The sequence below is a fragment of the Ctenopharyngodon idella genome, chromosome 17, assembly GCF_019924925.1.
Source record: "Ctenopharyngodon idella isolate HZGC_01 chromosome 17, HZGC01, whole genome shotgun sequence".
Lineage (NCBI taxonomy): Eukaryota > Metazoa > Chordata > Actinopteri > Cypriniformes > Xenocyprididae > Ctenopharyngodon > Ctenopharyngodon idella.
Genome location: NC_067236.1, coordinates 31,794,063 through 31,806,799, shown reverse-complemented (window position 1 = coordinate 31,806,799; position 12,737 = coordinate 31,794,063). Strand labels below are relative to the sequence as shown.

General features: G+C 35.4%; 1 protein-coding gene across 50 annotated transcripts in view; it reads right to left on the bottom strand.

Moving 5' to 3' along the window:
• Positions 1-12,737, bottom strand: part of LOC127498610 (NACHT, LRR and PYD domains-containing protein 12-like) — a 362,780-nt gene that overhangs the window by 141,373 nt on the left and 208,670 nt on the right. For all 50 annotated transcript variants that reach the window (XM_051868195.1, XM_051868176.1, XM_051868180.1 and 47 more), the window contains 3 exons: positions 9,038-9,211; positions 8,489-8,662; positions 167-340 (listed from right to left, as the gene is read on the bottom strand). In XM_051868195.1, coding sequence (XP_051724155.1) covers positions 167-340; positions 8,489-8,662; positions 9,038-9,211 — 522 coding nt within the window. The remainder of the gene's footprint in view (positions 1-166; positions 341-8,488; positions 8,663-9,037; positions 9,212-12,737) is intronic.

The following is a 12,737-nucleotide window of genomic DNA, read 5'->3' as shown; positions in this document are numbered from 1 at the left end:
GCATTTTGAATGTGAAGTTAACCTCTGTGCCAAGATGAAAGTTGGTTAGGAGAACTGTGTGAAGAGTTTTGAAAAAGTGACCTAAGTATTGAGAAATGTGTCCTAGCGATTGTAAAAAACTGTAATCCTTATTCACTTCCAGTCTTTATGGTAGAGATGATCTTACCACAGTTCTTCCAGTTTACAGTGAGGATTCTCCAGTACAGCAGAAATCATCTTCACTCCCGAGTCTCCTAGTTTATTCCAAGACAGATTCAGTTTTCTCAGGTGTGAGGGGTTTGATCTCAGAGCTGAAGCCAGAGCAGCACAACCTTCATCTGTGACACCACAATCCCACAACCTGTAGAGAACAATGACACACTCTTCACTCTCTCAGATCAGATCAACAGAGACTTCATTATTAAAAAGAAACCAAAACAAAAGCACAAATCCCAATATTTGATATGAGTTTTACTACGTTTGTGTGTGTGTGTGTGTGTGTGTGTGTGTGTTTGAGTGAGAGGGAAAGCTAATATAAAAACTGAATATAAGAAATTATGTTAACAAATTATCACATTAAATAATATGGAAAGATGATCACAGAAAAAAGATGGATGTGATGGTCATTAAGGATGAATTCATGTTCTTCATGTTCTTCTATTCATGTTTTTTTTTTTCAATTTCTAACACACTTTTCTCCAATCTGTATCACATTTTCAAAACTCTAAACACAATTAGCACAACATCCATCTGTTGTGACCTTACCATAATTCATGTCGTTTTCACACAAAATGCCGTCAATTAACACGTTTCTAGAAGGCTTAAATTTCTTTCTGATCTTATTTACAAATGCTTAAACACAGCATGTCAGAAATGAAGACCCAATGTTACAATCTTTAAATATAGTATAAAACCTCTACTTCTGTACCAACAGCAGCTCAAAAGTATTGAAAAAATCTAGAAAACAAATACTGAAACAATTGATAAGCATTTATAATTAGCAGATATTGAGAAATATTGAGAAATAGCAGATTCCAATCTCAGTTGGAGGAATAGTCAGATGTTGAAGCTCTTTCATTACATGGACATACAGTAAAATAGACACAGACTCATTGTTCAGTGTGGATGAAGAACAACACAGAGGAGCAGAGAGAGAAAAAATGTCTGGGTGAGGGAGAGGAATAGATGAAGGAGGAGAGGAATAGATGAAGGAGGAGAAGAGTTGGATCAGGACAAGGTAGAAGAAGAGTTAGGGGAGAGGAGTAAGATTGTGTGCTGGATTGTGCGTCTCTATAGTTTTCCTCTTTTACACATGATGAACCTATGAAAGCTTATTTCTGCCATGAATAGAAAATAAAAAGGCAATTGTGACTTTTTATCTCACAATTCTTACTTTTTTTCTCTCAATTCATATAGTTTTTATATCACAATTCCTAGAATTTTGTTTTTATTTGTGTCACAATTACTTTTTATACTTATTTATTCTGTGGCGGGGAAAAAAACTTCTTTGTTGTTGATCAATGGCAGCAATTTCATTTAAATTCATGTAAAGCTTGATGTAAAGCTTTTACTAAACCGATTCCTCTACCACTGTTTCATATACGCTGAATATGTGGTCTGTGTAGGGCACTAACTAAGGGGACACCATCCCACCCTCTATGGGCACCATCAACACCCCACCCACCCCCAGAAAGAGATTTCAACAAAAGGGGCAACTGAAGTTCAGCATAGGGGACTCATTTGACCAGTGGCTGCCCTGAGCAATTCTGTTACTTTCTTCTTCTTTATTTCTACTGTACATTCTATAAAGTAAAGACTCATTCACTTTTAGATAGTCTGTTGGGATGTTTCCAAGAATGCACACATTCAACACTCAACCAAAAATGTAGAATGGCTTACATGTAAGAGCTCTACTGTTACTGCAGTAAAAGGAAACTGAATTATAAAAACAATGGATTTCATATTTTCTGCAGGTAGAACTGAAACATGACAAGTAATGCAGTTTTCATAATGCCATCAGCTGTTAGTATTTTGACAGTCATTGCACTTTGATTGACTATATGTTCATGTTGGATAGAAAACTAGTGCTGGTGTTTGACAGAACGACTCTTTTGAATCAGGTTTGCTGTGTTTTGATAGAGTTAGTGTGTGTAGAAAAAGGTTTTTAGCGTTTTGAAATGTAGAGTTTGTATTTATTTAACAAATTATGGTTTTGGGCAGAAAATGAACTATTTAGCGAACTGTGTGATGTAGGTGTTGCTGTGTTTCACATTTCTCCAAACTCGGATCACTGTTCTCAAATCAGTTAACACAGTGATCTGAGCACTTTATAATTGTCCTAAACAGATTTTACGTTTTTATTCATTTCACGTAAATTGCAAATCATGCGAATCATTTTCTCAAAACACGATCACAGCTTTTTTATTGGCTTTACTCAATTCACAAACATTTATGTACCATCTGTCCAAACACAATAAACAAAACTCTTGAATGTGTCATATTATCAAATGCACTTGATATGTTTTCAATTGGCCCCAAAATGATAACTGTTTGGTTAATAATACACACAACACAGGAGATTCAGTTTTTCTGTCTGTTTACACATTTATCACTATTGCATAATGTGACAGGGAAAGTATGAAAGGGAAAGTTTACATAGAGCAAGAAAAGAATAAGAATAAGCAAGAGAAGGGGAAAATAAAGAGGTGTAAGTGTAAAGGTGGTGGTGTGGGTAGAGGAAGGGGTGTAATGAGAAGGAAGAGTGGAACAGATAGAGGGAGATCATATGAGGAGAGAGGAGGATGAAGAAAGGAGGAGAGGAGAAGAGATGGGTGGAGGGCATTGGTGTAGTGGAGAGAGCAGGGTATGGGGGGATTGGGGTGTTTTATTAAGTTGGCTTGAAAAAGCCTTTTACTGATCTATATAAACTTCTTCTTCTGAGCCACATTTTAGACTGCATCTCCTCCTAGAGCTTTAAAGCTACAACCACCAAACTCGGCTCAGACCTTCAGACTGTTCTGACTTAGTGTGCTATATCTTTTCAGACTGATCCGACTTACGGTTTTCCTAAAAATGCTGATCAAATCTCGGAAAAACTCCCATAGACTTACATTGAAAATCTGAACATTCCATCAACCTCCAACTGTCAAATTCAAATCTAAACACTCTGAAGCCCATTAGACTCAATGAAGCTGCCATTCTGTGTACTATTTATAAGCCATTCAAACTGATTCAAACTCATTAACTAACTATCTGACTAACTAACGAACTATCTATCTATCTATGGGGGGGATTGGGGTGTTTTATTTATAAAATGTTGTTTTATTTATAAGAAATTCAAAGTAAAATACTTTGGCATAATTTCACAACTTAACAAGCAGACAGAATAACACAAGACGCGTCACTCGTATTGTTTTGAATGGGAGAAAGTGCAATGCGCAATATGTCTCCATGACGGGACAAAATGTTCTACTGTAACCGACGCCTCGTTTTATTTTGGATCTTTGAAATATGCGTAGTATTTTAAGTGTTTGTCACATGTCGTGCATGTAAAAGTAGGAAGTATGAATGTGAAGTGAATGTGGTCTCGTTTCAAATGCACTGATCAATATGCTTGCGTCGACTTCACTGTAGCCTATGTGTGCTGGTTCCTTTCCGTGTTCTGACCGGTGTCCGAGTCTCAATCAAACACAAACCCATTCATTCAAATGATTAATAATGGGAAATAACAAGCGCTTCCATTTCAGAGTTATCAGATCTGCTGAAGATGTTGCTGTTCATGTTTGCCAGCGCAGGACATTTTACAAATCCAGACCAGACGATGTTCTACGGCCATGTCCAGAATACAGAGTAGCCTATCCATGTCACACAGTAGCCTACAGTTAGGGTGATATTACTTAACCCGTGATATAAGATTTTGGCCATATCCAAATCATCCCAGTATCAACGTCAATAGGCTAGTTCTTGTATTTCGGGCACATCACAAGGTGTCACTGTGGCCTCAACGCTTCGCTCTCGCCTACTCTGAGCTCGATTGCTATGTCTGAGGTAAACCACGCCCTCCTCATTACCCTACGGACAAAGAAATGTAAAAATATATAAATGTAAAAATAAAGAAATGTAGAAATGAATAAATGTGGAAATGAACAAATATGGAAATAAATACATAAATAAATAAATGTGGATATAAATAAAAATCAAAATGAATAAATGTATAAATAAAAGAAAAAATGTGGGAAAAAAAATATATACATAAGGAAATAAATGTATAAATAATAATTATTATTTTTTTTTATTTTTTTTTTTACATTTCTTTGTATATTTATTCATTTATTTTTAATTTTGGCAGACTTGGGATTCCATAGTATTTCACCCTCCATAAATCTCAACGTCTTCACAAAGCAAAGCTAAGTTTCCTTTTTAAGCTCTTTCAGTGCTTCCCACATTTTGTGGATGGGAAAACATAGATCGTGATACCTGATGTGATTCAATTTCAAAAGGCTATAATTTCACGTATGCTCCGCATGTTTCAGAGTCAAATGTGGCGCTGTTGCGTGTTCTACCTGCTCACGCAGCGCTTATTCTAGTGGTTCACAATCAATGTACTAAATGCATACTGTAGTGCACGTTTATGCTAAGTGATTGCTTATGCTGATATGACTAATGTTGTACATTATTGACAAAAGTTTACTTTATGGTATTGTAAAATATTGTAAATGGTTGTAAGAACATATCTACCTCATCTAAACTTGAATGAGCAGCCCTCAATAGTAAGCATACACATTACAAAATAAGTGTGCGAGCGTAAGGGACGCTCAGAGGGTTCAGTTGTTAGGCACTAGGGATGTGCATCTCCACAACTGAGGCCGATGCGATACATTTAAGATACATGTGAAGCAGCTACCGATGCGATGCGATACGATTCAGCTAGATGAGCATTTATGGTTAAAATGTGTCAAATTGTAAAAAAATTTTAGAAAATGACTGAAGGTTTCTCTAGATAAGACCCTTATTCCACGTCTGGGATTACGTAAAACGCTTTGAAGCTGCACTGAAACTGTAATTTTGACCTTCAACCGTTTGGAGGCCATTGAAGTCCACTATAAGGAGGTGCCGCACGTGATTAAGTTAGCCGTTACGCTTTCTCCAATGGTAAGAGATACAGACCCTCTCATCTCCCTATAATATACAATCTCTGGCGTCACGCTTTGTGTGGATATATTTATACATGCATTAACGTTACATTCATTAAAATCGTTCAGTTTACCATGGCGAGGGTAACGGTTGCTTCACGGCAATTTCAAAGTTCTGTGCAACTGCCGCTAGAGGGTTACTGTAAAATTGTGTGATTATTAGTGGAGAACCGGGACGAAAGTAACGCGGGACGAAAGTAACAAAGCAATTTTCTCAGAGCTCGGACTACATTTGCATTCCAAGTTAAGACACGTTCAGCACGCAACCCTTGACGGAGCTGCCAAACATCATGTGATTTCATCATTGTTTCCCGCGGTTAGGACCGGAAAGCAGTTTTCGAATACGGTAAATAAACTGCTGAAGCGGTACATTTTTTTCTAATTACAAGTTGTGTTTCTCATTTCATGTGTCACAATAATGATCAATCTACAGGTTATTTAGTGCTGTAACATCCTGAAGTTTGACTTCTCAGAACTTTTCAGTATGAAAGTAAATCGGGTTTAAATGTCAGGAGTTCCTGTTGGGATGAAAGTAACACTTGTTTCTTTTGTCCCTCTGCTAATGTGGTGGCTTTCTCTGCGGTGCAGCATTTATTAAAACATGTTTATGTCATATTATACTAGCAGAATATGCCAAGAGTGAGGGTCAGAAAGACAGACAGAGGTCTGATTCAGCCAGATGTTCATGAGAGGGCGTTTCTGGACATATCTGTTGCTGATTTCTGTATGTCACCATTTATTCACTCAATCTGTTTACATTTACCATAGTCACATTTAGTTTTTAGCCATACCTTAGCTTTTCCACATCCACCTATGAATTTGCAGTGTTTCCATTCAGATGTTTTTATGAATTTATATTTTGAATTTATGCATAAAAACAGCTGGATTGGAAACATGACTGTTACACTATGTTGAGAATTTATATTATGCTAATTTAATTTAGTTTTCATATTGTTCATACTGTTGAAAAAAATGTTTTATAAAATAAATTGACATTGACAAAAAAAATATTCTAAACAATTCAAGTTTGTTCTGTCGGGTTACTTTTGAAACATTTGATGAAACTGAAATTCTCAATTTTAAATGAAAATGTAATTTATTATTTTTTTGAAAAGATAAAGGACAAAATATGTTTGCAGTTACATATTAACAAGGTCATAGTCAGGTATATTTAATAAAAACAAGACTAACACAAAAAATCTAGCTTGTGTTGTTACTTTCGTCCCAACTGACGGGGTTGAAAGTAACAATGTGCAATTTATGTTCAAAGTGAAATTATGCTGAAGCCGTTCTACATTTGTACAAAATACCACCTGGTATTGATAGACCACACCTGTGAGTTACTGACCACAGCAAAAATATATCGCTGTCTAAAACATTATCTTTTAAAATTACATTTTTGTGAAAAATGGTAGGCTACTTTCGTCCCTGCTCTCCCCATACTTCAAAACTAAAGTCTTAATAATTATTGTACTAGTAGTAGTATTACATTGTCATTAAGAAATATTTAATACCGTACAATAGTAATACAATAGTAGACTACATAGTACATAGTAATAGTAACATGGCTCTGTTTCTGTTACAAGTTAAACCGAACTTTTATTTTGACGGGTTGCTGTGATCTTGAAGTTTATGTGTGTATATGATATGACAATAGTTTTTTCTCAAATTAAACGGTAAAATGCTCATGAAGTGACTCTCAGAGCAGCTCTAGAGATGAAGTTTATGTGTTCATGTCTATGTCGTTCCGAATGGCTCTTTAATATAACTTTGCTACATGCACTCATCTCAGTGAACGTCTCACTCAAAGTCTTAGTTTTTATTCTGCTATTTATTCCATTCAATTTAAGGCGCAGACGTGACGTAGACGTCACACAGACTGCATCAGGCTGAAACTAGCAACAAACTCTTGCGTTGCGCCGGGTGTATGATAGAGCCCCAAGAGTGAGACTAGAAGTACAGCCATATCATGTGACATTCCAGGAAATCTCTTAACATAAACAATGATCAGAGATCCAGAGATCACTATAACATGCAGAGAGAAACGGTTTGGAGACAATAAACACATGATTGCAATAATATATGGTTTATCTAGAGCTGTTCAACGATTAATCACATCCAAAATAAAAGTTTATGTAATATATGTGTGTGTACTGTGTATATTTATTTTGTTTATAAACACATACATGTATATATTGAAGAAATATTTACATGTATATATTTATATAATTTAAATTATATATAAATATTTATTAAGTTGGCTTGAAAGATTCTTCTTCTTCTTCTTCTTCTTAGACTAAAATGTCTAAATGCTACTCCTCCTAGACTGTTCAAGCTGACTCGAGTTGCCTTATCTTTTCAGACTGATCAGACACGGTTTTCCTAAAAATGCTGATTAAATCTTGGAAAAATCCCATTGACTTTCATTGAACTGCCTTGGCTGATCTGAACATTCCGTCCAACTGTCAAAATTCAAATTCAAACACACAGACTCAATTAAACTGCCATTCCTGTTTCTAAGCCATTTAAACTCATTCAAACTCATTTAATCTATCTATCTATCTATCTATCTATCTATCTATCTATCTATCTATCTGTCAAGCTAAATCTATCTATCTATCTATCTATCTATCTATCTATCTATCTATCTGTCAAGCTAAATCTATCTATCTATCTATCTATCTATCTATCTATCTATCTGACACCCTAGCAACCACCCAGGATACCTTAGCAACCACCATGAGTACCCTAGCAACCACCCAGGATACCTTAGCAACCGCATAGCAACACCCTAGCAACCACCCCGAGTACCCTAGCAATCACATAGCAAATTAAAATCTATCTATCTATCTATCTATCTATCTATCTTTTAAAACTACAATTCTAAAACTTAAACAATTTCAAACTGAAAAGCTTCAAACTACAAACTTTTAAAACTTCTTCAAACTTTCTGGACCAGCTTTTTCAAGACAACTTAAAGTTTGTCTACAAACTTTTTGATCTAGTTGATTTTTATATTTTTATATTGTCCCTAAATATATACATGTATATGTATAAATACAAAACAAATATACACAGTACACACACATATATTACATAAACAAACTTTATTTTAATCATGACTAACTGGCTAACAGGTTAAAAAAAAAATTTTTTGAGTGAACTAACCCTTTAAATTCATGAATGGTAATTTGAATGAATGAATGTAATAATAGTTTTCCCTGAATTCTATTCCATTTTAATGTTACTTTATGAATTATTGAAATTGCAAAATTCACAGTGACACAGTTTCATGTGAGAGTCGCGTATGATCTTACCTCAGATCCTCCAGTTTACAGTGAGGATTCTCCAGTCCAGCAGAAATCATCTTCACTCCCGAGTCTCCTAGTTTATTCCCAGACAGATACAGTTTTCTCAGGTGTGAGGGGTTTGATCTCAGAGCTGAAGCCAGAGCAGCACAACCTTCATCTGTGACACCACAATCCCACAACCTGTAGAGAACAATGACACACTCTTCACTCTCTCAGTAGCCCATATATGTTTTAAAGATAACTAATAAAGCATCTCTGTATGATATAATGTAGCTAATATTCATCTAATCATGTTCACACTAACAGTGTTATAGATGGAGACAGAAAATATAATGTGAATTCAATGAGATTCCTCTTCAGTTATCACAAATTAACATTCTTCATTTTGCTTCTCTTTCTGCACCTCTTTTTTTCATCATCATGTTTATTGATAGAGTTTATTTGTTTGTGTACTCTTTATTATTTCATTAGTTTAGTTTTGGTCTCACTATGAACTTTTTAAAAATATGTCTCTTTGAGCACCAGATCATGTGACTGTCAGAGAAATGATCTTACCCCAGATCCTCCAGTTTACAGTGAGGATTCTCCAGTACAGCAGAAATCAGCTTCACTCCCGAGTCTCCTAGTTTATTCCTAGACAGATCCAGTTTTCTCAGGTGTGAGGGGTTTGATCTCAGAGCTGAAGCCAGAGCAGCACAACCTTCATCTGTGACACCACAATCCCTCAACCTGTAGAGAACAATGACACACTCTTCACTCTCTCAGATCAAAACTTACAGGGCCATATTTCCCAAAAACATAATAAACCTTGTAGAAACAATTGTATGAATCATCCTAAAATTACAGTCTGTTTCCCAAAACCAGGAGTGTGTTTGTGTAAATGTAATTAGGGAAGCGTGGGGCACAACCTAAAGCGGGGTTAGTTGTAACACACATGGTTTAAATACTTCCACACATGATAGCATGATGAAAATTAGTGTATTTACTAGTTGCCATATCAGCAAAATATAGAGAAAAAAATGGTGCCAAAATTCAGAAATCTTTGGAAGATATCACTGAATATTTATTTAACAATAGCAAAAGTAAATGTTAATTTTTCATCTATATTGTTTTGTTTATTTAAAATCAGACAAATCTGATATTATTTTAATCTCTAATCTGTTAGTTCTTTAATGTTTCACTAACTAGCAGAAGACACTAACCAAGTTTAAATTCCAGTTGCACAGATCGGGTTCGTTGTAACACTGCGTCACAATGTGCTCCTCTATTAGAGCTATGCTATTCTATACAGTTACCAATACAATTGGCATAATTAACTTTTATGAATATCTGTTGAGATACCATGAAGAAAAGGTGAATAAAGACTGAGAGGAAGAACCTGAACATTCATAAAATATTATTTTAATCAATGTTCAGCACTGGCACTGGCTCGTCTAAAAGCTGAAGTGATTTTTATTTATTAGTTAAAGTATAACTCAATATTTTAACTCATTGCTAAAGTGGAATAATCTATCAAAGCATACTAATTAATCAGTGTAATAATCTGCGATTAGTCAATTAATTGTTCCAATAATCGGTAGATTAATCGATTATCAAAATAATCGTTTGTTGCAGCCCTAGAAAGAAATAATAATTGTCTTTTAATGACAAAATATTTTAGTTTATCATGTATATTATTTTGATTAGATCAGATAACATTTTAAGCTGTCATATGGTCATGTTACAGTGTGCCCCACCTATGGGGCATGTTGTCACATTTCACTTCTCTTCTTTCGGGGTAAATAAAGAAAAAAGTATACACTGCATTAATGACATATTTGTAGCAGACATGTGTGAAATTAATGTGGAACAAAATCAATTCTCTGAACCCTAAGTAGATTTACACAAACTGAGAAAGTCAAAAAGCATTAGGTTGTGCCCCGCTCTCCCCTAGTTAGTGTACTTAAGGTTGTGACTATTTTGTATCTTGTGTGCTTTACCTTTACTCACCCAAACTTGTCAACAAGGCTACTTTACACAAATGTGAGTGCATGTGCAGGTAGTTGCTGAATCGCAGGTGTTTCATATTTGAGAGCATATATGAGGACGTGGTTGCAGCCGGTGATGAGGCCCAAACCAGCACGTCCAGTGTAAGCAGACTTTGACTTTTTAATTTTATGTATCCATTATATTGAAGAGAACTTTTTGAAGGATATTGGTTTCCTTATGCTCTTTTTGAGCACCTGAGCCTAACTGAGATGTTTGTAGATGTTTAAAAGGCTGTTGTGTTTACCTTGATTTATTGCAACTTTGAGGTGTTCGTTTTATTTTGATTTTAGAAAAGTGACGTGCAGTGACGCGTTGCTAAGATGGCAGCGGCCTCATTTTCACTTCAAAAATGCTCTTCAGAAATCTACAGGTGACGTCACATCCATATTGTTTTACAGTCTATGATGTAAATCTGTGGTGAAAAATGGAACTGCAGCGCGCTGTCATAGAGCGCCATTGGGGCAGATTTCAGACTGACGCTTATTTTCACGTTACCTTACATAAACCTCACTCCAGACCAAGACGATATCAGTCCGCTTCAGATATGTGTCTGCTTCAGGTCAATAACTAGTTGGCATATCTGTTCTTCCTATGTGGAGTAGCGTATCAGATTAATGAAAGTAGAAATCTTTTAATTTAAACGTGCTCATGTGAATAGCCTTTATACAGTAGTTCTGTTGTGTTTGTTTTATGTTTGTTCTGAGAAAAGACGTGACTTTGTTTTCCTCACTGGAACTTCTAACTTGTAATATTCTAAAACAACATTTGGACACAATAAATACTACATTAAGGCAATTCTAAGATGGCATTCTATGCGTTTGTCGTGTGAACTAAAGTCTGTCAATCATCGATAGAGCGCCACCCTCAGGCTGAATAACGCAAGGACATTAGAATTCTGCCAAAAGTGTGTCTGATGTGTTCAGCGATCAGGATATAAAGCTTACAAAATGTTTAAAGTGTGAATCATTGAATCATTCATTGAAACGATTCGTTCATTCACCGCCGTGTGTTGCTCAGACACGCAAATCAATCCCGACTCCTGCAGCTTTGTTTGGAAATATTTTTGTTGGGAAATAGAGCGAAAATAGGCAATATTGTATCTAAAATGTAAGTCACTAAATATTAACTTCTTGTTTTTTGAACTGTTGTATGAAATCAATATCACATTTGTAATCATGTTGATATTTGGAGAAAAACTGCACTCTTCATGTGATATTGATTAAATGATATAAATATTTAAGACATATACAGATGTACTTTTACCCCCTTATCTTCAATATTGGGTGCATTACAAATGTTTTAATCACACAGTGAAAGCGTGCACTCTAAATGCGCCAGCGCACTAGTCTAACCTACTAGACTAACGTTACATCACGTAGTGTATGTGATGCGTGCGACTCTCTGTGTGTGTTTTTATAAAGTGAGAAAAAACATTAGATAATTTCAGATCGTATATCGTTAAAACAACAATCACAATATTATCTCACACCCCTATAATGGACTCAATATCAGTAGCGACTCCTGGCTGAAAGTTTAGGTAGGGCAGATTGGGCTCAGCGCTAGTTTATGATAAGCTTTGTTCCTGAAAGAATCAGCCGTTTGAATGAATCGGCTGAAACTAATGACTCACTCATTGACAGTGACTTGCTGCCAATTGATGTCACATTTAAAGTATCTTTTCATTTTAATAATTTCAAAATATCAATATTCAGCGTTTTATGTTTAAAACATTATATGCATTTGTAACTGCAGTTTAAATGCATTTGTCAGCTCTGAACTGCATCAAACAGAGTGTATAAATGCATATAAAAGCACTTTAGATGCAGTTTCTGTGTTTCCACTGCATTGCAAAGATTAATTTTGTTGATATAAATTTCATTTGATTGGTAACAGCCCTAGTGTATCTTATTGTTCTAATTGAATTTGATTAAATGACACAAAAGATTTGTTAATTAATTTGACACAAAAGATGAGGCATAAATTTAATTAGGTTAAAAAATAAAGGTAAAAATGGTAAAAGGTAAAAAATCATTATATTGGAAAAGATAATTTCAGTCACTGCTGCAAACTAACCACCGCACAAAATATGAAGAATATCAAAAACTTTAGGAGTCAGCTGCCCACGGGAAAAACCTTGTGACAGCCTTCATTGACACACTCGGCCTTCGAAGGATGCAGCCTCTGAATTGGGTCACAGCAATAGAATCTGATTATCGGCCGATAACGA